The sequence below is a fragment of the Gracilinanus agilis genome, chromosome 1 (assembly GCF_016433145.1).
Source record: "Gracilinanus agilis isolate LMUSP501 chromosome 1, AgileGrace, whole genome shotgun sequence".
NCBI classification, from domain to species: domain Eukaryota; kingdom Metazoa; phylum Chordata; class Mammalia; order Didelphimorphia; family Didelphidae; genus Gracilinanus; species Gracilinanus agilis.
The window spans coordinates 682,966,477-682,989,613 of record NC_058130.1 but is presented as its reverse complement, the minus strand read 5'-3'; the positions used below and the strand labels follow the sequence as shown (position 1 = coordinate 682,989,613).

General features: G+C 36.8%; 1 protein-coding gene across 1 annotated transcript in view; it reads left to right on the top strand.

Annotated features, from left to right (window-relative positions):
• The window catches only part of KCNQ3 (potassium voltage-gated channel subfamily Q member 3), a 110,170-nt gene that overhangs the window by 17,153 nt on the left and 69,880 nt on the right, over nt 1-23,137 (top strand). Inside the window, exons 2-4 of the mRNA XM_044684323.1 lie at nt 2,552-2,642; nt 4,477-4,603; nt 18,311-18,483. Coding sequence (XP_044540258.1) covers nt 2,552-2,642; nt 4,477-4,603; nt 18,311-18,483 — 391 coding nt within the window. The remainder of the gene's footprint in view (nt 1-2,551; nt 2,643-4,476; nt 4,604-18,310; nt 18,484-23,137) is intronic.

The following is a 23,137-nucleotide window of genomic DNA, read 5'->3' as shown; positions in this document are numbered from 1 at the left end:
ATATAAAACAGCACATACATGTGAATATATGTATGTATTATATTTCATACATATGCATGTTTATATCTATATATATAAATATATGTGTTTACATATATATTTCTCCCCATATTTATTGATCTATCTATACACATACATACATTTATATGAAAGAATGCTATGGAGAGAAAAGCCTAACTTGGTCAGCTAAGTCCCAGAAAGCAAAACTGGACCAGTAGGTGGGAGTTGGAGAGAAGCAAATTTAGACTTGAAATAAGGAAAAATTTCCTAACAATTAGAGTTGTCTAAAAATGAACTGCCTTGGAATGTAGTGAATGCCTCATCACAGGACAAATACTTTCCTTGCTTGCTATGTTGGAAGAAGATACCTCAAGACCTCAGTGGTGGAAAAGAAACAACATGAGATACCAATGCACTAAGATTGGACTAGTTGACCTCTGAGGCTCTGTCTAATTCTCGGATTCTATTCACTTCATTGTTCTTGTTATCATTTTGTAAATCATAAATTTAAGTGGAAGGTGCATTATAGGTAGCTTACTGCAGGTAGTTCTACTTGCCACAGGAAGCAATAGTTCTAGGTGTTGTCATTTTACTCTCTGGATTCCTAATGGGATCCAAGGAAGGATGAACAGAATATCCCCACTTTCTGGATGCCCCCTTGGCCTCAGCAAGAAAAATATATACCCTCCCCCTCATTAAAAATATAGCACTGTGCATTAGAGAAAGAAGGTAGCATAGATCATTCTACTTGAACCACTGTCTCAGAGGTCAGTACAATTTACAGCACAAATCAGTCAAGAACAAGAGTCAAATCACAATGCCTAGTTGGATTTGGAAAAAAAGACCCAAATCTTGGGAGAACTTGAAAATGAGGACATGAGCTCAGGGGATCCAAATACTGGGGTCAGTCATGAGTGATACATTTTCAGCAGGAAGTTTAAAAGCTAGAGCCTATGAAAAGATGACCAAAGTGAACCCAAGGCCAAAGGAGGTTCAACCAAGGAATTACTAAATCAACAAACACTGGATATATGCCAGGGACTGTGCTTAGTGCAGAGAATACAAAGAAAGGCAAAAATTGCCCCTGTCCTCAAGGAGCTTACATTCTATGGGGAGAGAAAACATAGAAATCAGAACATAAAGAATTCAGAATATATAGAAGGAACTATGCATGTTTAAGGAAGCAGAGTTTTTTTTTACTAAAGGTTCTTATGTGTAAAACATTAGACTTTTTCTGCTTTACAATAGGAACAGAATTTCAAGGAAGTTTCAATAAAAATAGATTTTAGACTTAATATAAAGAAGATTTTTCTAATATTTAGGCATAGGGATAGTAACTGGACCCATGATTTCATTAGGTTAGGGAAATTCTACTCCCTCTGTAATGCAGGTCAGCATCTTCTCTGCAATTTAAGATCTTAGAGAGTTATCTAAAGCATTGAGTTTTAAAGTGACTTGCCCCAGGTCACACTATTAAAATGTTCCAGGCACTCTAACCATTATGCTATGGTTCCTCTCCATCTAGTAATTTGAGCTATTAAAACATTAAATGTACTGTGCTGGGAATTCTCTGGTAAGGATTTGAATCTTTAGGCAATAAGGAAGAGAAGAATAATATGACCGAGGGAATGTTATTGCCACAGCATACCTAGAATTTAGCACTCATCGAAGCTAGACAGTCATTTGATAGAGATGTTGTAGAAGGTGTTCATTAAGTATATAGGAGTTAGATATTAGTTAGTCTTAAAGGACCAGAGATTCTAGAATATCTAAAATCCTGACTGCCCAGGCAGTGTCAGAGACTCTCAAGTTGATTCAAATTTGCTAAGCCAATGATGATGAGGAGAATTATGAGAGCTAATATGTGTATGTAAAAATTATACATATATATATATATGTATATATTTATACATATATAGAGAAAGACAGCTTTAAAGTTTTCACAATATTTATATATTTCCTCACTTGATCTTAATGGCTCTATTGAGTATAATTAAGGATTCAAGTCAGGAAAATTAAAGGGAACACCTAGTTCTAATAACAGGACAAGACAGATGGGTGGAAATAGAATAGGACCAACCACATTACAGGTAGAGAAGAGTCAAAGATCCTTAAAACATCTCCTCTTCATTGGTCTTCAGCTAGCCACTGCATGTCCAGTCTGCTAGCTTCTCCTATCCAAAAGGCTCCTTACACTAAGCATTGAACAAAATCCTCCTCAGTAAGGAAGGGACATTCTGCTCCATAAGGCCAATGAAGGATAAAGGTCTTTAGATGCTGGAGAAGCCATTTGGGCAAGACCTTGGAGAAAACTTCCCAGGCTAGATGGAGTGTAAGAATGCACTACATTACCTAGAAAAGGTATCATTTTATTTTTTAATGAGGGGATGATCTTTTCTAAGAAAGAGTTTAAAGGTTGTCTCTCTTATTGGCAGAATTAGCTATGTCAACTCTTGATGATCATTTTATGGTCAACATAAGAATTAAGGAGCAAACGGTTGTAGATGCAGAAGGATTGAGCCATTCCTTATATCTCCTCTCTTCCTTCTAGGTTTCTAATCGTTCTGGGGTGCTTAATCTTGGCAGTCCTGACCACATTCAAGGAGTACGAGACCGTTTCAGGAGATTGGCTGCTTCTATTGGTAAGCTAAGAACTCTGTTAGCCCAGATCTGTTGGTATCTCATGGGGCACCTATGAATTGTTGATTTAAGAGTAGTTGTCATGCCAGGATGTATAACACTAGGTTATTCAGAGAGTCACCAGACTTGATAGAAAGCTGGTCAGAAGTTAAGGTTCAGGGCCTAAAAAATGGAGATCAGTGTTTTTGGAATAGTTTAGAAGTCAGAAATAAGCCAGGGGTTACAATAGCAGTCAGGGCAGCAGCCCATTCTGATCAATAATGAATTTTTTTGGTTAGAGAAAGGATAAGATGTCATCCCTTTACCATATTGCAATTGTGTCATTTTGGGCTTTTAAAAGTTGTTTCAATAGAAAATATCTTTATGCAAGACTACAAGGGAGTCATGTTAGAGAGAGATTAAAGATTACCTATTTCATAATTAGAGAGATAAATTTCTATATACAATGTAAATATAATATATCTCTTGGAGTGGTTAATCTATTTAAAAAATATAAGACCAAAAGAATGATTAGAACTTGGTCCAGGTACTCCCAGAAGGATAGAATTCCTGCAGGCCTTTCCTCTTCCCTCAGGGAGTTCCAGGATCCAGCAGCTTTTATGGTCTCTGAATGAGACTCAGCAACAAAGCATTTTGCAAACCTTAAAACTCATATAAAAGTCAGAAAACATTAGTGTTATTTTCCATTAAGGTATGACAGAAAGAAGGAAGAAGAGAAGTGAAAAACTGAGACAATCCAGGTAGGGAGAAAGAAGGGATCTTAGTGGCTAGAAAAGAAAATTTTGTTGATTGGTCTAGAGTCTGGAACGAAATATTGAGAGGGAAAGAGAGATAAAAGGGACATCACTAGAGTTGTTACAAGGACATGGCAATTTCAGCATCATCTTGAAGAGAGCAATGTAGTATTATATCAGAACCAATATATGTTCATATATGATGGGTCACAGCTAATATTCTGATAATTAATTTAGCAGATTTTTAATTTAACTACCAGCAGAAGAGCAGACTACTTGCACTGATTTCTTTTCTCAATCAAATGTTATTTAACTGTCATCATTTGGAGGCTCTGAGTACATAAAAAATTCAATTATCTGAAAAAATAAAAACAGAAAAGTCAACTCAAAAAGAATATATTGCTTTTCTTGGCTGAACAATTCCATTCAAGACATTAAAATAATCCTCTAAAGCAGTGGTTGCCAAACTTTTTTGGCCTGCTACCCCCTTTCCAGAAAAAATATTACTTAGTACCCCATGGAAATTAATTTTTTTTTAATTTTAATAGTAATTAGTAGGAAAGATATATGTATTAATGTTTCTACCTTTTTCATAAAATATAGTAAAGGTGTAAATTAGAAACATTGAACTTTGAAATTATGAAACTATTTATTGAACTCAGAATAGAATGTAATACAAAAAAAGTTAAAACATTCAAAATCATCTCAATGAGAAGAATGAACCTGGTGTGCTGCTACAAATTTAGTAATCCTCAGCTCTGTTTTCATCAGCAGTAATCTTAAATCACCTCGATTGACTATTTGCAATTGGTTTCTTTTTTTTGTTAATAAATTGGTTACCGCAAAGAATCCACATTCCACTAAATATGATGAAGGAAATGCAATTAAGAACTTTTGAATTACAGCCTATATTTCAGGATAAGCTATAGGGATCTCCTTTTGCAAATGCACCTGTAGCCATCACTGCCTCCCTGGATCTCTGTAGCACCCACCAGGGGGCAATGGAGCCCACTTTGGGAATCACTGCTCTAAACCCAAGTATCACTTAATTGAAAAAAAATCCAAAGAGTTTTTCATTGAGTCTTTCTGTTCTTGGATGCAGGAAACATTTGCTATTTTCATCTTTGGAGCTGAATTTGCCTTGAGGATCTGGGCTGCAGGATGTTGTTGCAGGTACAAAGGATGGAGGGGGAGACTAAAGTTTGCAAGGAAACCCCTGTGCATGCTAGGTAAGCGCTAAAGCCTCAAAATGTTCCTTTTTGTTTTGCTTCTGGGGACAGATAAAGAAATTCCCTAGAGGAAATATCTCTATCTTGAAAGTGTTGAACAACTTATTCATTTGGGAAACCATTTGGGAGACTCTGTGAGAGATAATCTTCAAATCTCTATCCCTTCAGCTGTGATAAGAGGGATAGTACTGATTTATATAACACTTTTCTTATGACAACCCAATAAGCTAGATTACCCAAGTATTACCAAGTATTATTTTCCTCACTTTATAATTTAAAGAACTAAAACTCAGAGATAGGATAATCTATTCCAGAAAACACAGCAAATAAGTAGCAGAACTGGGAATCACACCTAGTCTATTGACTTTTTTGTTTGTTCCCACTAAATCCTTCTTGGAAATGTACCCATCTTTAGAGGTCTCCAAGTGGAGGTTGGCTAAGCACTCATTAGAAATATCATAGGAGAGTTTCATTCTAAGTCTTGGATTGGACTAGATAAGCTCTGAAGACTTTCTCACTGTGATTCCAAGCCTGCCTTTCTCTCTATTATGCAACACAACCTCCCTCAGTTATGGACACAGCCCTCTCTGCAGATTCCTGACTTTCTAACATAGTGTCTTGTGTAAAGAATGTAGAACATTGTTTATGGCAAAGATGATTGTGATTAACACTTGTACAGTCTGGTGTTGCCCACATTCAGGATGTATAATACAACAGAGGAGGGAAAAAAGAACCTTAGAATCAAAGATCAATTCTGACCATTAGTTTTGCCTTACAGTCTCTCCAACTTCTTGGACTTTGGACCCTCCCTACCTATCTTTCTGCTTCCATGCCCACCTTCTAGTATTCCTAACACCTACCTACCTACTTACCTCCCTAAACCCATGGTAGCAGTTGTTTTTTTTTTCCTGCCTTATAGTTGGCTTAGTTGGTCTTCATCCACTTGCTATTTCTATTTAGTTGGGTTGATAGTCCTTGTCTGTCTTGGCCAGTAATTCTTCTGACACCTTTGCTCTAAGATTCTCCTATTTGGTTAAATAATTGGTGTATTGAAAGATGTCTATGCTAATGGTTGAGTGGGGACAGAGGGGAGTAAAACTATGCCTCTAGACTTATTCTTTTCTTCTCCAATGGCAAAAGACCCTACCAAAGATCCAGGGGAGGAGGAAGGAGAAAGAGACATTAACCTTTCCCCATCAGCTGTGCTTTATGAGAAATACATGTTAGATAACTCAGAATGGACACATTCTGTAGGAAGTTGTATGGGACTCAGTCATTTGAAGTAAAATGTGATGGTATGATTATGGTGGAAACAGATATTTTTGGTTTATCAGGAATATAGATTCCTTGAAAGTAAGGATTGGAAATCAGCAGAGGTAAGACACTAGCATTCAGGGGAATTGTCAAAGGCTTCCTATAGAAGATAAGATTTTGACTGGGACTTGAAGGAAATCAGGGAACCTAAAGGGTAGAGATGAGGCGGGAGAGTTCAAGGCACAGGAGACAGCCATGATATTGACAGAAAAGAGAGAATCTAAGAGAGAAAGATGAGAACATTCCAGAGGATGGCCAATGCAAAGGTAGGGAGATAGAGAATCATATATGAAAAACAGAATACAAGATAGTAAGAAATGTTCAATGAGTCTGGAAATATAGGCTGGAACCAGGTTGTATAGAGTTTTAAAAGTTAAAGAGAGGAGTTTATATTGAGTCCTACAGTGGGGTCCTTAACCTTTGGTCTTGGTCTCAAAGCCAGTGATAAGTTCAAAACTGGATGTTCTGACTTCCAATCGATCAATACCCATTTATTAAACCCCTACTATGTCCTAGGAAGGCACTATGCTAAGCACTAAGGGTGAAAAAAGAGGCAAAAGATAACCCCTGTCCTCCAAGAGCTTACAATCTAATGGGAGAGGAAACAAGTAAACAAGATACAGGATAGAGTTTAAGATGTCTAGTGGACATCCAGTTCCAGATATTCAAAAGGCAAATGGAGATGTGAAATTGAAGGTTAGCAGAGAATTTGGAGCAGGAGGTAGATGTGAAAAATATCAGTATAAAAATGGTAAATAAATCCATGGGAGCTGAGGACATCACCAAGTGAAGTAGAGAAGAGAAGGGAAAGGAAGGGAAGAAGACAAGACTCAGGACAGAACCCTGTGGATTACATATGGTTTGAATATATGATCTGGAAGAAGGTCCAGCAAAGGGGACTGAGAAGTAGTGATCTGTAGAGGTTAAAGGAGAACCAGGAGAGAACAGTGTCACAAAACCTTACAGAAAAAAAGAGTATTGAGTAAAAGACAATGATCAACAGTGTCAATGGCTGCAGAGAGAATGAGGTTCCAGGTCATTTACTCATACATCATGCAGTTTCTTAAACATTCAGTTCAAATTACATCAGACTTGAAGTTTCAATTCAAATTATCATTTCTCAAGGAAGTTTTTCCCTGATACTGCCAGCCAGAATGGTTCTTTCCCTACTACAGCCCCCTAGAGCACTCGTTGCCTTACAATTGATTGGTCATGTATTATACATTGATATTGTGTGGTAATTATTTCCCCAAAAAGAGCCCCTTGAGGGTATCAACAATGTCTATTTCAAGATTTCCCATAGGGCCCAGTCTTTGAGACAGTTCAGATGCTGCCTCCTATGTAAGGTATCTTTTTCCTGAGTCCCCTCTATTTTATGTTTCATCTACAATTTATATTTTCTTGTCTGTATATGTCTTGGGTCCCATCTCCAGAGTATCACCCTTGAGGTTAGGAATTGGCTTCTATTTATCTCTGTACCTACCTAGCACAGAGCTTTGTAAATAAATCTACTAAATCCTTCTTCATGTTCTAGAATTGCATTGGACCCATCGTAGATACTCAAAATAGTCACTGAATAAATAAATTAGTGAATGATCCTACCCCTGGGAGATATGATCATTTACATTTTCATAGACCTCTTATAGAATATCTGAAGACATTTGATCCTGGCTTTGATCATTGTCATTATTTAATAAGTTTATTTAGTATTTTTCAGGATAAAATTAAGCAAGTTATCCAATAAATATTGTTCTCTCATTTTGCTCAGGTTTGCCAGGGATAGAAAAGTCTCATTTCTCAAAGTATTCATCTGCCCACATGACTGTCATGTCCTTGAAGGAGACACCATATCTTATATTTTGAGGGATGAGTTAATCAATCAACAATCATCTATTAAGTACCAACTGTGTGCAATACAGTTTGAAAGAAAATGGAGATACTAAGACAAAATTGAAACTGTCCAGGAGCTGACAATGTGCTAGGAATAGAGTAGGAGTTTGACTGGTGTGACTCATAATCCATGCTTTTAATGACCTTCCAGTATAGCTGAGAAAGCAAGATGGCCACTGCTTGCACTTGTATTCTTTAGGCTCTGATCCTACCTCGGTTACTGACTCATTAAGTGACCTTGGCTCATGCTATTTCCCCTCTTTGAGCCTCACCTTCCTCCTCTGTAAGGTAATGAGGTTGGATTAAGTGTTGACTAAAGTCTCTTCCAAGCTCAGTGTTCTGATATCCTATAATGAACATACAGTTGTTATGACTAGTCAGATTCTCCTCATCCATAAACTACCCTCTGAGAGTTCAAATTAGTTGTTCTTTGATATCATTAAGGAATCATTTGGCCAGATTACAGCAGATGCACCACTAGGGTGGTCCCCACTAGAGCAGTTGCCATGAATTGAAGTAAGATTCAGAGCTAAGAATAATGGAGGACATTTTCATGTTCTCTGAACCCTTTCCAGGGGAGGCTTTTAGAAAATACAGAGTAATTTGGATATGGAATATAATGTAGCCTGGAAACCTAGGTGGCTTAGTGGATAGAGCCCTGGGCTGCGAAGCAGGAAACACTTCTCTTATGAATTCAAATCCAAACTCAACCACTTGTTTAGCTCTGTGATCTTGGGTAAGTTCACTTAATTCTGTCTCAGTTCTTCATCTCTAAAATGAGCTAGAGAAGGAAATGGCAAACTGCTCCAGGTTCTTTGCCAAGAAAGCCTCAAAATGGAAATAATTCAATGACAGCAAAACTATAATGTAGCTGTTTAATCGCTCATTGGGTGGCTCATGGAAGGAATGGCTTAATACAAATTCTTAGTCCAATTCAACTTTATTGATGCTTTCAGGGACCCTGTTTTAAAGGCAGGTAAATGGTTCAGTGGATAGAGCGATGGTTCTAGAATCAGAACGACCTCAATTCAAATATGACCTCGTTTAATATGCTAACATTAAATATTATCATATCAACTAATATAATAATTTATTTATTAGTAGTGATATTAATTAATATAATATAATAACTTGCTAGCTATATGACCCTGGGCAAGTCACTTACTCTCTCACTGCTTCAGGAATGAGGAACATATTAGCATCCACCTTCCAGAGCTGTTGTGAAGATAAATAAGATAAGGTTTATAAAACACTTAGTATGGTATTAGGTACATAATAAGTGTTTAATAAATGCTATTATTGTTAATTATTCTTATTTGTGATCTTAACATATAATCATAAGATATTGATATGGTGAATTTTAGGTATGGAAACTCCTTCAGCCAATGCAGAGCTGCTATTTGGCAACCTAGTCTTAGGATGTTGGTAGAGTCCACAGAACATTAAGTGGGGCAGCTAGGTGGGGCAGTGGGTAGACCACTGGGCACAAGTCAGAAAGACCTGAATTCAAATCCAGTCTCAGAGGCTTGCTAGCTGAGCGACTCTGGGCAGGTTACTCAGCTTCTGTTTGCCTCAGTTTCCTCAACTATAAAATGGGGATAATAGTAGCACCTACCTCCCAAGGTTGTTATGAGGATCAAATAAAATAAAAATTGTAAAGCACTTAGTACAGTACCCTGCACATAAGTGCTACATAAATGATGGCAATTATTATTAGTGAGGTCAATATATATGTAATGTGTACATATGTATATGAACAATGGAGAGGTTCTCATCGTTGCATCTACACTCCCTTCTCTCTCCCATTTGGTGACTGGACAGACCCAGTTCTTCTTGGAGACACAAAGCTCAAGTTTGTTTTCAAAAGTGCAATTTCTAGCCAATAATTGTTTATTGCTCATGCATATATTCAATTCCTTTAAAACCCTAAAGCAGAGGAAATCCCAGAGAATACATATTAAGATTAACTGGTGAGGGCCTTTAGCAGAAGGTAGAACTTTAACTCAGATTTAAAAAGAAGCCAGAGAAATTAGGTTTAGATCAATATCTCATAGCTTATACCAAGATATGGTCAAAATTGGTATATGGTTCAAACATAAAGAGTGATATTATAAGTAAATCAGGGGAACGTAGAATAGTTTACCTGTCAAATCTATGGGGAAGGGAAGCATTTATGACCAAACAAGAGATAGAGAGCATTACAAGATGAAATATGAATAATTTTGATTGGCTTAAATTAAAAAGTTTCTGTACAAACAAAACCAATGCAACCAATATTAGAAGAGAAACAACAAACTAAGTAAAAATTTTTATAACAAATTTCTTTGATAAGCATCTCAGTTCTCAAGTATATAAAGAACTAAGTCAAATTGGTGAGAATCCAATTCATTCCCCAAACGATAAATGGTCAAAGGATATGAATAGTCAGTTTTCAGATGAAGAAATCTAAGCTATCAATAATCATATGAAAAAATGTTCTAATCTCTCTTGGTTAGAGAAATGCAAATTAAAACAAATCTGAAGTACCACCTCACACTCCTCAGATTGGTCTATATGACAGTAAAAGAAAATGATAAATGTGGTAGGGAGTGTGGCAAAATTGTGACACTAATGCATTGCTGGTGGAATTACAAACCGATCCAACCATTTTGGAGGACAATTTGGAATTATGCCCAAAGGGATATAAGAGAATGCATACTTTGTGATTCAGTAATACCACTACTGGGTCTGTATCCCAATGAGATTTTTAAAATAAGAAAGGACCAGTTTGTACAAAAATGTTTATAACTGCTCTTTTTGTGATAGCAAAGAATTAGAAACTAAAGGGATGTCCCTCAATTGGAAAATGGCTGAGTAAATTGTGATATATGATGGTGATGGAATACTATTGTGCTAGAAGGAATGATGTACAGGTTGATTTCTGAAAAATGTATGTGAACTGACGCAGAGTGAAATAAACAGAACCAAGAGAACAATGTACACAATAATTGCAATATTGTGGGACTATCACATATGATAAACTTTACTACTAACAGTAATACAATGATCCAGGATAATTCTGAGTACTTATGTCAAAGAATGCTATCCAGCTCCAGAGAAAGAACTATTGGAGTAGAAATGCAGATGAAAACATATGATTTATCACTTGTTTATTTGAGTATATGTTTGGGGGTTTTGATCTTATAAGATTATTCACTTACCAAAATTAACAATATGGAAATTTTAAAAAATGTAAAAGAAGCCAGGAAAGCTAGGAGATTGAGATGAGAAAAGGGAGCATTTCAGATATGAGGCCAGAGAAAATGCATGAAATGTCTTGTTTACAATGCAACAAAGAGAAGCAGCAAGGGTTACTCAACTAGCAAAGACTGAACTGAAGAATATGTAAAGGTGAGTTAAGTATAAACTAGCCTGGAAAAGTTAAGAAACACCAGTTTTTAAAGGCCCTTAAAAGCCAAATGGGGAATATTTGATCCTGGAAGTAACAGGGAGCCATCATAGTTTATTGAATGGAAAGTGGGAAGAGGGGATGACATGGTCAGATTTGCTTTTAAAGTAAGAACTTGCCTAAAATGCCATTCAAGAGGCTTGGTATATATCATATCTTAGAAGAAGTCACATCTTAATTGTAGAAATATCTCAAGAGAAATAATCTGATTCTTTAAAAAAATTCTATTTCATTCCCATTTTTAATATAAGTTGAATGTCATTAAATAGTGCCAATTCATTAAATATCTTTATCACAGTAAGAACTTTAGATTTCATCAGCTCCTTTTTAGTATTATGTTTGCATGAAACCCTCTCTGATGAGAAAATTCTACCTTATCTACATTTTCTTGTCTATGTTACTGCCCTTTCCTTCCAATTCTCTTGACAGCTAGAGATGTTCTATAAAGAAGTTCATTGTAGGAATTTTACTCCAGTGAATTGTGAGAGATTATCACTTAGGTGGAATTTTAAGTTCAGTTTATAATCACATTTGCAATACAAAATAAATCACTAAGTTTCTCTAAATTGTTTACAAAAATATTAAAAAGGAATAAATTTAAAAAAAGATAGCTCAGAAATTTACTCAATTTCTCTGAGTTTCAATTTCTTTATCTTAACAATGAAAATGATACTTGTATTATTTTTTTCATAGAATTGTTGGGAGAGTCAACTAGATCTAATTTTGAATGAGAATTTTGTTTTCCATTTAGGTCCAGCTAATCAAACATGGTCCTACTAAGGGAAGCCTGCTCCTAATGTAATGCTTCCAGGTTTTCATTTTGGTTCAAGTTAAATAACTCAGTTACCAATAGAATTGCTGTACCTTCCAGAGAGACATTTTGATTGCCAAAGATCTCAGTGGCATCAAATTCTTTCATAGATCTCATAGCACCTCCAGTCTTGTTATTCAAGTTGTTGTCTGAACTACTCCCACCTTCCCTATGTCAGTATGACCCTCAACTCTCTTTCAACCAAAAAGGTGCTTATCTTTCAAATATTTGACAAACAGAAGGCTCCCGGGTTCTCAGGGTGCTTGACCAATATCTTTATTGAATCTAATGGACAATCATTCTGCTGTGAATCAGCCTGACCTATCTTCCTTGAAGCCTCTTCAACTCATTGATATTTTTGGTCTTCAGTGTATACAGTCTAGAACTGAAGAGGAATAATTTTTGTTCTATGGACCAAGGACACACTTCCAGTCACCAGGGGTATTTCACTGGGATTTTCTTTCATGTACAACAAACCCAAATCAATGCATTAACAGAATATTTTATGGCTACAAGACCCTGTTATTATTATCTACCAATTATCCACATTATTATCTACCAATTAGTCATTTAGGAAAATTCAATAAAATCCTACTGCATTCCAGACATTGAGGATGCAAAAGCCAGAAGAAAAAAAACCAACCCCAAATTCAAGAAACTTACATTTTATCAGGGGAGAGAGGGAAACAAGAAGCATATATGTGCTGAAATGATCACCCATAACAATAGCTAATATTTGCATAGATTTGGAAAGCACATTATAAATATTGCCTCATTTAATTCTTATAACAAGCCTGGGAGGTAGGTGCTGTTATTATCCCAACATTATAGATGTAGAAACTGAGTCAAATAGAGATTAAACGACTTTTCCAGGGTCACACAGCTAGTATGCATCTGAGGCCAGATTTGAACTCGGGTCTCCCTGACTCCAGATCCAGTGTTTTATCCATGTCACCATCCAGCTGTAAACATGCTTATGTAATCAATGGCAATGAATACCTAATCCTGCAAAATAATTATTTGTTCTCTCTCCTTCCCTATCACAACCTTTACTGTTCAGTGCTTTGGGAGAAAATATCTAATAAGCCAATTTACATTAAGATGATAGTAGTTGAGAATAAATGACAATAATGTATTACTCCATAAAGTAATGTTGGAATTTTGAAAGTAGCTGGACATGATTATGTTTTAACCTAACAGAATGAATCTCTAATGATGAAATTTCAGGCATGGGAGGTGGGAGGTGGATATTAATAGACTCCTATAGTAAGAAGAGATTTAAAAAATCATCTAATACAACTCTTATCAGAGGCACTTTACATTATCCATAATAAGTGGTAGTTTAGGGAAGAAGCAGATGTCTTAGTGCTTCAAAAATCTCATCTCTTCACCCACTATGAGTGATGACCTACTTTTTCTATAAATAATGTCAGCCTGATTCTCACTTTCCCTTTAATAGTGGAAATTTAAATGATTTTTTAAAAATCTATTACTTCCCCAAGTTTTTTCCCTGGGAAAATTTCTTGGCCCCACTGTGAGCTCTGTTAATCATTTAGAATTACAGTCAGTCTCAATCTCTTCCACTTAGTACTTGTTGGTCCCAGTGTATATTTCTAATTTGTCTAATTTCTCTTCCACATGATATATCCTTTAAAAAAAAGCTTTCCTACCTCTCCTAATCAACTTTACATTAGGCTAATCATCCCTAGTTCTTTTAATAGATTTTGTGCTGTTTTTCATTCAATGTGTCTTGTCCTACTCTTCATGACCCAAGGAACCATAATACACCAGTCTCTTCTTATCTCCTAAAATCTGTCCAAGCTCATGTTCATTTCTTCCATGACACTATCTATCCATCTCATCCTCTGCTATCCACTTCTCCTATTGTCTTCAATCTCTCCCAATATCCAGGCCTTTTCCAATGAATCCTGTTCTCTGGTTATATGTCCATAGTGAATTCTCAGCCTCAGAATTTGTCTTTCCAATGAATAGTCAGAGTTAATTTCTTTTAGAACTGGCTAATTTTATCTCTTTGTTGTCCAAAGGACTCTCAAGTCTTCTCCAGCACCACAATTCAAAAGCATTAATTCTGTGGCACTTAGCTTCCCTTATAATCCAACTCTCACAACCACACATCACTACAAGAAAATCTATAGCTTTGACTAAAAAGACTGTTGTCAGTAAGGTGGTGTCTCTGCTTCTTTATATTTTGTCCAGATTTTCCATAGCTTTCCTTCCAAGGAATGAGTCTTTTAATTTCATGGATGCAGTCACCATCTGCAGTAATCTTGGAGCCCAAGAATACAAAATCTGACACTACTTCCATTTCTCTTCCCTCTATTTGCCAAGAAGTGATGAGAACAGTTGCCTTGATTTTTACTTTTTAATATTAAGTTTGAAGCCAGATTTTACATTCTCCTTTTTCACCCTCATCAAGAGACTTTTAAATTCTTCTTCACTTTCTGCCACCAGAGTAGTATCATCTGCGTATCTAAGATTGTTGATATTTCTCCTGGCAAACTTAATTCCATCATTTGTATAACCCAGCCTGGCATTTAATATGATATAGTCTGCATCTAAGTAAATAAGGGGACATTACTTAGCCTCCTTGTATTCCTAATCTTAAATCCAATCAGTTATTCTATGGTCACTTCTAATTGTTGTTTATTGATCCATATACAGTTCCTCAGGAGAAAAGTAAGTTGATCTGGTACTTCCATCTCTTTGAGGACTTGCCACATTTTATTGTAAGCCACAAAGTCAAAGGCTTTAGTGTAATCAATGAAGCAGAAGTAGGTTGTTTTGGGGTTTTTTTGGAACTCTCTCTATAATCCAGTGAACATTGACAGTTTGGTCATTAGTTCTTCTATCTCTTCAAAAACCAGCCTGTACTTCTGATAATTCTTGGTTCACATATTTCTGAAGCTTAGCTTGCATAATCTGAGGCATAACCTTGCTGGCAGGTCAGATGAGCACAACTGTTCAGTAATTTGAACATTTGTTGGCATTGCTCTTCTTTAGGATTGAGATGTAAACTGATCTTTTGCAATTCATTGTCCACTGTTGAGTTTTCCACATTTGCTAATGTATTGAGTAGAACACTTTAACTCTTTGAGGATTTTAAATAACTCAGCTGAAATTCTATCACCTTCCTTAGCCTTATTGTTAGCAGTGCTTCCTAAGTCCCACTTGACTTCATTCTCCAGGATGTAAAACTCTAGATCAGTAACCACTCCATTGTGGTTACCAGTGATGCTAAGATGTTTCTAGGATAATCCCTCTGTATATTCTTGCCACCTCTTCTTCATCTCAAATTTTGCAGTAAGAAGTTTATGATCTGAGCCCCAGTAAGCAGTTCCAGGTCATTTTAATGGACTCTTTGGAGCTTCTTTTACCTTTGTTTGCAAAACAAACAATCAATCTGATTTTGATATTGACCATTTGGTGATTTTCATGTGTACTATCTTATGAAGTCAATGTGTAGAGTTTCCTTGTGGATTGTTGCACGCATGTTTGCCATGACCAGGGAGTTATCTCGACAAAACTCTATTAGTCTCTGCCCTGCTTCATTTTCTACTGACTTTTCCACAAGACCAAACTTGTCTGTTACTCCAATTATCTTTAGCATTCCAATCCCCTATGATGAATATGACATCTTTTGTTGGTGTTATTTATTGAAGATGGAAGATGTCTTCATAGAACTAAACAATTTTGGCCTCTATAGCATCACTGGTTGGAGAACAGAGTTGTATTATTGTAATGCTGAACAATTTGTCTTGAATCTGAATAGATGTTATCCCATAATTTTTTTAGATATACCTGCTTTTCTTACTACTTTTCTTATCCTTTTAATGACTATGAAGGATATTGCATTTCTTCTAGGGGATTCTTGCCCACAGTAGCATATGTAATAATCACCTCAAGTAAAATCACCCATTCCCATCCATTTAAGTCCACTAACACCCAAGATGTCAATATGCATGTTTTTCATCTCCTGTTAGACCGCATTCACTTTACTTTGGCTTATAGATCTTACATTCCAGGTTCCCTTGAAATAATATTGAGGCAGCATAATATAAGGGATGAGAAGAATGAAAAGCATTTATTAAGTCTTCACTCTATGCAAAGCACTATGTTAAGTGTAGAGGATTCAAATACAAAAAGGGGGCAAATCCTAGACAGTTTCAGTTTTGTCTTAGTATCCTCAATTTCTTTAAAACTGTATTGCGCATAGTTGGTACTTAATAGATGATTGTTGATTAATTAACTCTCAAGGAGCTTACATTCTAATAGAGGCAACAATACCTAAAAGAGAATGGTGGCCAAAGAAGAGAAAGTCTGTGAAATCAAAAGATGGTGAATAAAACAGGGAAATCCATTAATGTACTTTTCAGAAGAAATGATAGTAGCAAATGGCTGTGCAGGGTGACAGGGTGGAAAATGAAAGGGTTAAAGATGATGATATGTTGTTCTAAGGAGTGCAGTGGGAGGAGCTGAGCTCCTCCCAAACGTGGACCCTGGTGATTCCATTTGATGGGGAGAGTCATGAACTTTCTTGTTCTTCTTATTCAGTTCGAAATGGGCTAGATCAGAGGTGAAGTCTGTGCCAGCCCACAACACTCTCGAATATGACTTCAACCAGATTAAAAAATAATTGGCAAATATTTATTACTTAAGTTTAAATTTAGAAAACAAAACAAATAAAAATATAATAAATTATAGCTAACAATATATTGCAAAAAACCAAGTCACTATGTGGCCAGCAGGTGGTCAGTGACATTTAATGACTGTTTTAATTTGATTAAAATTAAATTTTAATTTTGGTGCTAGATAATCTCTGAGACAAGTTCTGATTCTAGGTCGCTTTGTTCATATAACAATTTTCCAGGATCTCCTCATCCAAAAAACTTGCTTATAGACCTGCAGGACTAAAAAGATATGTTTTGCCTTTGTAGAGTTTTACTGGAGCTAACCAAGGGATGGAAAAGAGGATCCCAGTTGATTTCCCAATTTTGCTTGTTCTTATAAATTGCTGTTTGATCTTAGGGAAGTCCCTAGATCACCTTGGCCCCTCCTTCTCAATAAACACGTGCTTCTTTACATGGCTATATCATTCAGATCCCAACATACTGAAAGGATTTACATTTTGGTCCCAGCGATAGTCAACTTCGTGAGGACTATCCTAGCAAAATACAGAGAGGTTTATTACCAGGGAGGCAGCACCACTAAGGGAAGAATTAATAACTGACATTTATATAGCATTTGAAAGTTTAGAATGGCAATAATAATAGCTACTGTTTGTATAGAGCTTCAGGATTTATAAAACATTTTACAAACATTATTTCATTGTATCCTAACAACAACTCAAAAGTAGATACTATTATTGTGGCCATTGTAAAGATGAGGAAATCAAGGCAGACAGAATTTAAATGACTTTCCCAGGATCAGCCTGGGATTAAGTGTCTGAGACAAGCTTTGAACTCTGATCTTATTGACTCCAAGTCCAGCATTATATCTACTGTGCCATCCACTTTCCAAAGAATTTTCCATTATTTCCACATATTTCAAATTATTTCCATATATTATATCCTAAGGTCCATTCTAGCTATAAATATATGATCATATGGTTTCTTTTGAGCCTCATCCTGTTAGGAAGGGACTATAGATTTTATCAAAACCATTTTGTAGATGAAGAAACTAATACTGTAAAATTATAAGTGACTTACTCAGATTCACATAGCCAGGGAATGTCAGAGATGGCATTTGAACGAAATCTTCTAATTGAATGAAAGCTCTTTGAAGACAGGAACTTTTTCAGTTTTATATTTGTATCCCCTACACCTACCACTATGCTTGGCACAAATGCTTTTTGATTTAGATTTTAGATTTGATCAATTTGTTAATTGTTTAATCTTTAGCATTCAATTAATAATTCTTTGGACATACCAAACAAACAACTAATTGTCCAGATTAGTCATTTTTATCTCAGACAAGCATTTCATGATCCAGATGAATTATCTTTTTTCCAGAAGATAAACTGTATCTTTGGAAGGTGTCTCAGCTATGTGTTTTACCTGCTGCCTTAGTTCCTCAAACAGAGCTGTAGCTTCCGATCTTCTCATTCACAAATGGGAAAATACATAGCAACTCAATACAACTAAATGGATGGTGCTTATTTATTTTTCCCTAATGTGCTTTCCCATTCTTTCTCTCCATCTCTATCTCTCCCTTGCCTGTTTCCCAGACATCTTTGTGCTGATTGCTTCAGTGCCAGTGGTTGCTGTTGGAAACCAAGGCAATGTTCTAGCCACCTCGCTCCGGAGTTTACGGTTCCTACAGATTTTGCGCATGCTACGCATGGACAGAAGGGGTGGTACCTGGAAACTCCTGGGTTCTGCAATTTGTGCCCACAGCAAAGTAAGTCTTGGCAAGTCACCCACATCCCCTCATTTGCTAGCCCTATGACTTTTGCCTATGCCAGGGAAATATACTCCCTTCTCCCTTTTGCCTATGGAAGTCTTACTCAACCTTTAAAGTCTAATTCTAATGTCATCTTCTACACAAACCCTCTCTTGGTCAAAAAAGAATGAATATTGTTTTTATCATTTAAAAAATTTTTAATGTAATTTTCCCAAATAAGTATTTATTCATCTCTTCCTCACATTAGACAACTTTAAAAAGAGTTAAAGGTCCTTACAAAAATATGTTAAGTTGAACAAAATAAACCAATGCATTAGGCATGCCCCAAAAGTATGTCTTATTCTGCATTAAAGTCCATCACCACTCTTGTCAGGAGATGGACAGTATTCTTCAAATCAGTACTCCGGAATCATGATTTGCCACTGAATTGATGAGTCCTGTCATTGTTATTATTATGATCATTAACACTATTGTTAACACTCTAGGTCAGCAATGGTGAACGTTTTCAAGTTTGTGTACCCAAACTGCAACTTCATGCTGCCTGTGAGCCCCCTCTTCCAATCCCATCTCCCTCTCATTACCCTAGAGAGTGGAGGGAGGAAGTACTCACTTGGGGCAGCTGGACAGAGGGATTGAGCATGCAAAAAATGTCCTCAGGCACTGAGAAGAGGGACAGATCAGCTTTCCCCCAACCCCTGTAGGCTGGCAGACATGACAATACTTTGCCAACACTGCTCTAGGTATATCAAGGGAAATTTTCTGGTATGGGGTACCATGGATCTTAGTGGAGTCCCCATTGCCTACAATGGTGCCCTAAACATAAGAGGTAGATAGATGTTTGTCTACTGATTGATTGATTGATTGAGGATTCATTTTAAAACATAGACAGAAATCACAAAGGTTTTGAAGGTAAGGATAGTTTAGGCTATGCACCAGTGAAGGAAGAGCAAATATTGATGACATCATAGATCTATCAAAGACTATTGTCGGTATTGTTGTTATTACCTTCATTATTAGTATTTTTTATTAATTCCCAGTCAGCAACTGTGTTCTCCCTCAGACCTGACAAGGATCTTTGTTTTGGCCTCCCTAGTTCATTTATCATTTAATCCTGTTCCTTGTTAGTTACCTGTGTTTATATCTTATTTTCACTATGATCCTTGAAGACCAGGACAGTATCTTAACTAAAAGTTCTTGATTTTTCAGGACCTAACAAATTTCTTGGTACCTAAAGGGTACTTATTATTTACTGCATTGGGATCATAAAAGTGAAGATTTAGAGTTAGAACGGACTATGGAAGCCATAGACTGTAACTGTCCCATTTTATAGAGGAAAAAGCTGAAGCAAAAAAAGGTTAAGCCACTTGAACAAGATCTCCAAATGGAGGGCCAGCTGGGTAGCTCAGTGGATTGAGAGCCAGGTCTAGAAATGGGAGGTCCTGGGTTCAAATCTGGCCTCAGATACTTCCTAGCTGTGTGACCCTGGGCAAGTCACTTAACCCCCATTGCCTAGCCCTTACCACTTTTCTGCCTTGGAGCCAATACACAGTATTGACTCCAAGACGGAAGGTAAAGTCTTTTTTAAAAAAATCCCCAAATGGATAAAGATTAGTCAGGGTTGTAGACTCAGTTTGCTGAATGAGGATCAGCAGAAGGAGCTGTGCCTATTTAAAGAGCAGATTTAGAGAAGGACATAGCATATGCAAGTGTCTGTCAAATGGTAGAGAGATTGGACTTGTTCAATTTGGTCCTAGGAGTAAGAACTAGGAGGATATTTAGATTTGATATCAGGAAAAAAAAGCTTCTCCAATATTTATAATTTTCCAAAAATGAAATGGATGAACTTGGGAGGAACTGGAATCTCCTTTATGGAATATTTTAAATCACAAAGCTGGAAAACATTTTAAGAAAATGTGGGGTATGTTGTAGAAAGGTTTCCCTTTCCTCCTGCATCCTCACTCTCCATGTAAATTGGATTAGATGTCCTCTGCAGGCTTTCTAAACTCTGAAATTCTGTAATGCTATGAAGTTTTTCATTATAATCAGATCATAGACTCCTTGATATGGAGTTGGAAATGCTTTAAAGGTCATCCAGACAAACTCCCTCATTTTACAGATGAGTAGCTAACACTTGTTGAGATGAAACAACTTGCCCAAGGCCACAAAGACACTATGTGCCAGAACCAGGATTTGAACCAAATATTTTGTACTGTGAACCTGAGTGATTCTCACTTCATATTTACTCTCCTGGAAATAAATCCCAATAGGATAACCATGAACAAAGGGAAAAGCTGGAGGTACTTGGTTTCCCCATTGTGTCAGTTCTTTTGGCACCAGGATAAATTATAAAGATGATTTGTGAGAAAGAGAGGGAATAGATTTTCTGCATGTGGGAAAAAGGGAATATCAGGAATAGCTATCTTAAAGTCTGAGGGGTAGGGTGGGGGGACAAAATATGGAGCACTTCCTTGGGTTTTTTCCTATCATCACTTTCTTTCTCTGGGTCTGTTCCCCCTTCTACCTTCATCTTTCCCCTCAACTAAAATGAGATGGATGAAAGTTTCATCTCCTGACTTCACCTAAATACCAAAATAAATTTCCACTTTTAAGGCAGAAAATCAGCAACCCTGGTGAGACTCCAATTTTCCATGACATAAAAACCAATGGCATCAGCTCTGAAGCTATTTAGGATTTGCCAATGATGCTGACTTAACTTTTACATGATTAAGTACCCCAAGAAAAAATTCAAACTGCCTTACATCTGTAAAAATAAAAATATTTTAGGCAAGGAAACATAATTTCTTTTTTAAATAGTTAAAAGAGAAACCTACCTTTAAGAAAGCAAATTGGGTCCCCACTCCTCAGATTGAATCCATAAGCATTGCAACTTAAAGTTTACTCTCTCTCCTTCCTCAAATTGCCTTGTCCTGTGTTTCCTTGTGCACATGTTGTATCCACCCTTTAAGAGCCTATAAGATTGCTGAGTGCAAGGTCCAATTTGTTTTTGTTACTGTATGTGATTGTATGTTTGAAGAATTTGAGAACAAAAAGATGAATCTATCTTGACATTTTTGGATGGATAGGGATAGAATCAGTAGATCTAGAAATACTGTGGTACAAAATAAAGTATAAGCTATTTAAATTAAAAAGTGCCTTGCATGTAGGGGTTGATGAATAAGTTTTTGTTGAATTACATTGAATTAATCTTTTTGTAGGGCATTGTAGGGCAGTTAAGTGATTCAGTGGATAGGTTGTCAGGTCTGTAGTCAGAGAAACTCATCTTTCTGAGTTCAAATCTTGCCTTAGACACTAGCTATGGTACCCTGGGCTAGTACCTTAACCTTATTTGCCTCAGTTTCCTCATCTGTAAAATGAACTGGATAAGGAATATCAAATCTCTCTAGTATCCTTGCCAGGAAAACCCAAATGAGGTCATGAAGAGCCAAACGTGAATGAGATGATTGAACAACAATGTTTTTGTAATTAGGTAGTAGACAGTAGGACTTTATCTCAATAGGAAAGTAAGTCACTAGTTTCACAAATGCTATGTTGTAGGGCCCTAAGGTTGTGCAGGTCCTACCAAGGTGGGAAGGCTGTTAGAGGTACAGAGGCACCCTGTACATCTCATCTAACTTTCTCTGGCTTCCTTCGAATCTCAGCTCATGTCCTGACTTCTGCAGAAGGCCTTTCCTAGACCTATCCTTCCAACCCTGAGGTGTATATATAGAGATACCTAAAGTGATTGCAGAGCCTGAGGAAGTCCCGAGAGTGAATATCTCTAGTTTCTTACTCTCACCTGCTCTTCCCCACCATTGATCTCCATCAGTAAGGAAAGAGTACCATGCTAAAGGGCTTTGGGACTTAGGTAAATCAGGAATAACTAGTAGCTGGATCATAGAGCACTTGTGGTCCATGTATATGGAATAAAGTGTAAAAAGCCTGAAGAGGTAGGAAAGAGGCTATGAAAGGCTTTAAATACTAAACAGAAATTGTATAATGGATCCTAGAGGTAATAGAAGGCCATTGTGTGGGGTCGGGGTGGGGAAGTCTTAAAATGTACGAGGAGAGGAAGTGTGATATTGTCAGATTTTTGCCCTAAGAAAATCATGCTGGCAGCTGATTAGAGGATAGATTGCATTGGGCTGAGATATGAGGCAGAGAAAACTACTGGAGGCCATTGTAATAGTTCAGGTGTGAGACAATGAAGAACTGCACCTGGGTGAGATGATTGAGAGCAGGATATTGATCTGGAAATGAAGGCATTATTGGTAACTTGGAGAGAGAAGCTTCCATTGAACAATGAGATCAGAAGTAAGGCTATAGAGGAGTCCAAGAATCTCATGAGAGGAGAAAAAGTAGACATGAGTAATTTAGATTGTTTTTTACTAGGAGTTTAATCAAGAAGAATTGAAGAGATAGAACTAAGTTTATCATCTTCAATGTTCTTTTTTCTTCTGGTCACAAAGAGATATCCTTATTTCTTGCTAATGCTAATCAGTCAACCTGTACCCTTGATTCCTACCCTCACCCCATCTCTGCCAGGATTTTGTCCCTCTCTGTTTCATAGCTTTATAATCTCTCTCTCTCTCTCTCTCTCTCTCTCTCTCTCTCTCTCTCTCTCTCTCTCTCTCTCTCTCTCTCTCTGCCTCTC